The 2916-nt window shown below is 33.1% G+C and overlaps 1 protein-coding gene across 1 annotated transcript; it reads right to left on the bottom strand.

Annotated features, from left to right (window-relative positions):
* Window positions 1-1338: 1338 nt before the first annotated feature.
* Window positions 1339-2654, bottom strand: LOC104085561 (protein VACUOLELESS GAMETOPHYTES-like). Its single transcript, XM_009589625.4, has one exon. The coding sequence runs from the start codon at window positions 2300-2302 to the stop codon at window positions 1592-1594; it is 711 nt and encodes a 236-aa protein (XP_009587920.1). The 5' UTR covers window positions 2303-2654; the 3' UTR covers window positions 1339-1591.
* Between the last annotated feature and the right edge of the window lie 262 nt (window positions 2655-2916).

The raw sequence follows: 2916 nt of genomic DNA, 5'->3' as shown, positions 1-2916 counted from the left end.
TATATATATATATATATATATATATATATATATATATATATATATATATATATATATATATATATATATAGAGAGATAGCAAGTTCAGTGATTGCACTGGCTAATATATATTAGAGAGATAGCAAGTTCAGTGATTACACTAGCTAATTTGTATTCGTATTTACAGCTACCCTATATATTTAACTAGAATATGATACTAATAATTTGGCAGTGCTAATTGATTGCTTGCTTCAACGTACGACTTGGTTTTCATCTTCTTTTAATCTATTTTGTAAGTCGTCTCCGACAACAATTTGGCCAATTGCTATTCAAAAGTAGTTTAGTTAGCATAATTTGACTGATTAAAATGGCGTAATTGCATTATGAAGGTTTTTGCTATTATTCATATAGATAATGCTAGCTTGAGAGAGGCATTGTGCAAGTAGACTTTCATTTGCTCGTACAGCTCATTATTTAAGAACCTTTATTCTAGTTGGCTTTGTAAATGGTCGTTTGTGATATAAATAGGAAGTTAAATCCACCGGACCACCAATTTCGACAAATTTAAGTCACGAGTTCGAACGGTGGAAGCGACTACTAATACTTGCATTAAAATAGACTGTCTACATTACAATCCATAGGTGCAGTCCTTCACCAAATCCTACATAAACGCATGATGCTTTATGCATACGGAACTGACTTTTTGATAAGTCAACTATATTGAGGTTCATGGAAGTTACTGTCAAAGTCTACTGTTAGACTTTTTGCTCTACCATGTTGTCATTTGATCATTCATTATCATAGTGCTGACTAATAATTCATTCTACTATACGTTTCATTTAGACTAGTATTTATTTGCTTGATTCAAATAAAACCAAAAAGATATTTAGTGCCAACTAATTTAATTTTTAAACCAAAAGTGGAACGAACTGTTTCGTTCTCTCATATAGTCATATTCATTATTCTCTCAGAAACAAAATTATATAGTAATCATTTATATCATCCCTAACTTGCAAACCGATCACTCAGCCTTAGACCTACTTTCATGCTTAGATTAGTACTATCAATTTTACATTGTACGTGTCATTTTCCATTTTTTCTTTAATTCTTATCATTTTTGTTCTCGAAGGGAAGAGTGGATCATGAACATAATATAAAGGGGGGAAAAGAAGTAGGAAGGACCATGAGATTACAGTTTCACACAAAGGTATATATGGTGAATGGTATTAGTTGGGTTCTATTTTTCTTTTTTTTTTTTGCCTACTAAATTATAGTTGAGCACAATGATCAAAAATCCACTTCAAACGAAACAAATTAACAAGAGATTTACTCTTTTATTGTGAAAATTAAAATATAAAAACCAAATGAAAAACCAATGAAAACAACAGCACGGAGTTTTCAAAGAAACATATATAACACATTGAGGGAGGAACACCTCCCAAAACAATCAACCAGCTTGTAAGTTTAAGGTAATAAATCACAGAGACTCTCATCTCTAGTAAGAAAAGAGCTTTTATTTAAGTTTGTGACCTATGAGCATAAATCCGTTGCTATTTCGTCGAAATTAGCTACCGATTATTTTCGGTCACTAAAATACGTCTCTAGTGAACCATTAATAACGATGAGAGCTACGCCACATATTGGTTATAGTTTGGGCGTTCATATAAGCCATTTGAGCTTGAAAGTTAAGCCTTGCCTGTTGTCCTTGAGCTTTGATTGTTGCCATCATCAATCTCTGCTCATTAGTCATATTCTCTTCCTCTTCTTCTTCTTCGTTCTCAAGGCTCGAACCATCTTCTCTTTTAAGAGTCGCGCATTTCAAGTGAGTGCTAAATTTACAATCGGCACAATAATAGAGCCAATTGCTATCATTGCAAAGTCCATCGCAAACCTTGCAAAAGAGATGCACATAATCGTCAATGGGAAATGGCCATTGATATTGGAGAGTAAGAGAGTGCTGGTGATCTTCACGAGTCACAGTTTCAGCCCAAGAGATAGCACAATTAGTATGGAGGCTAAAGTTGCACTCGAGGCATTCATAAACAAAAGCTTTTGGTTCTTCACCACATGCATTGCAACCAAAATAAATTGAGTCTCGTTCGGGTAGACTGGGGTACAAAGTGAGAGGGTGATTAGGATGAGAATTGTGTTGAATTTTTCTTGGTAATTCGAAGCATGATTTGTGAAGGGTGAATTCACAATTGGGTTTGGTGCATTTGTAAGAAATGCCAGAAAGTTTATTCTCACAACCTGAGCAGATTATCTCATTTGTTTCTTGAACTTCAGAGAGTTCTAAGGCATGGGGGTGGCTGAAATGCTTCATTTTTTTTTTGGCTTATTCGTTAAACACTTAGTACTAGTGTGATTTTAAGTATTCGGTAAGTGATATACATAGCATGTTAAATATAGAAATCTTGGCAAGTTGGTGACATGAAAGTCAAATATTGAGGGTCAAGGAATTTACGTTTGTGGAAAATTTTACGGGGTATAATGAGTTGACTAATGACTTCGTGCTTCCAAATTTGGACATTTGAAATATCGTAAGCAAGTTGAGTGATTAAAAAGTCAAAGATGAACATAGACTTTGGACTTTAACTGGATCAGCTTGTGCTACCATAGCAAGTTGCTTATTGACCCTACGTTATACATTTGGAGCAATTCTTTTTTTATTTTGGATATTTCAAAAACAAAATCTCCTAAATATATATGTTTTGTTATAAAATAAAAGCAACTTAGTAAAACATGAACAAGACATGTTGTTATGAAATAAAAGTAATTTAATAAAACATGAACAAGAAATGGAGATAGAGAGAAGGAAGAGATTTTCTTCTTCAATTTTGTGTGTATTTTCCTATCTATTACAAGGCCTTTATATAGGCATGAAAAGTGAAGAAAAATATGTCATTGAATATGTCATTAAGCATAGAAATATGTCAT

Source organism: Nicotiana tomentosiformis, chromosome 1 (genome assembly GCF_000390325.3).
Source record: "Nicotiana tomentosiformis chromosome 1, ASM39032v3, whole genome shotgun sequence".
NCBI lineage: Eukaryota > Viridiplantae > Streptophyta > Magnoliopsida > Solanales > Solanaceae > Nicotiana > Nicotiana tomentosiformis.
The sequence above is the reverse complement of the archived record's forward strand: the minus strand, read 5'-3'. Positions and strand labels throughout refer to the sequence as shown.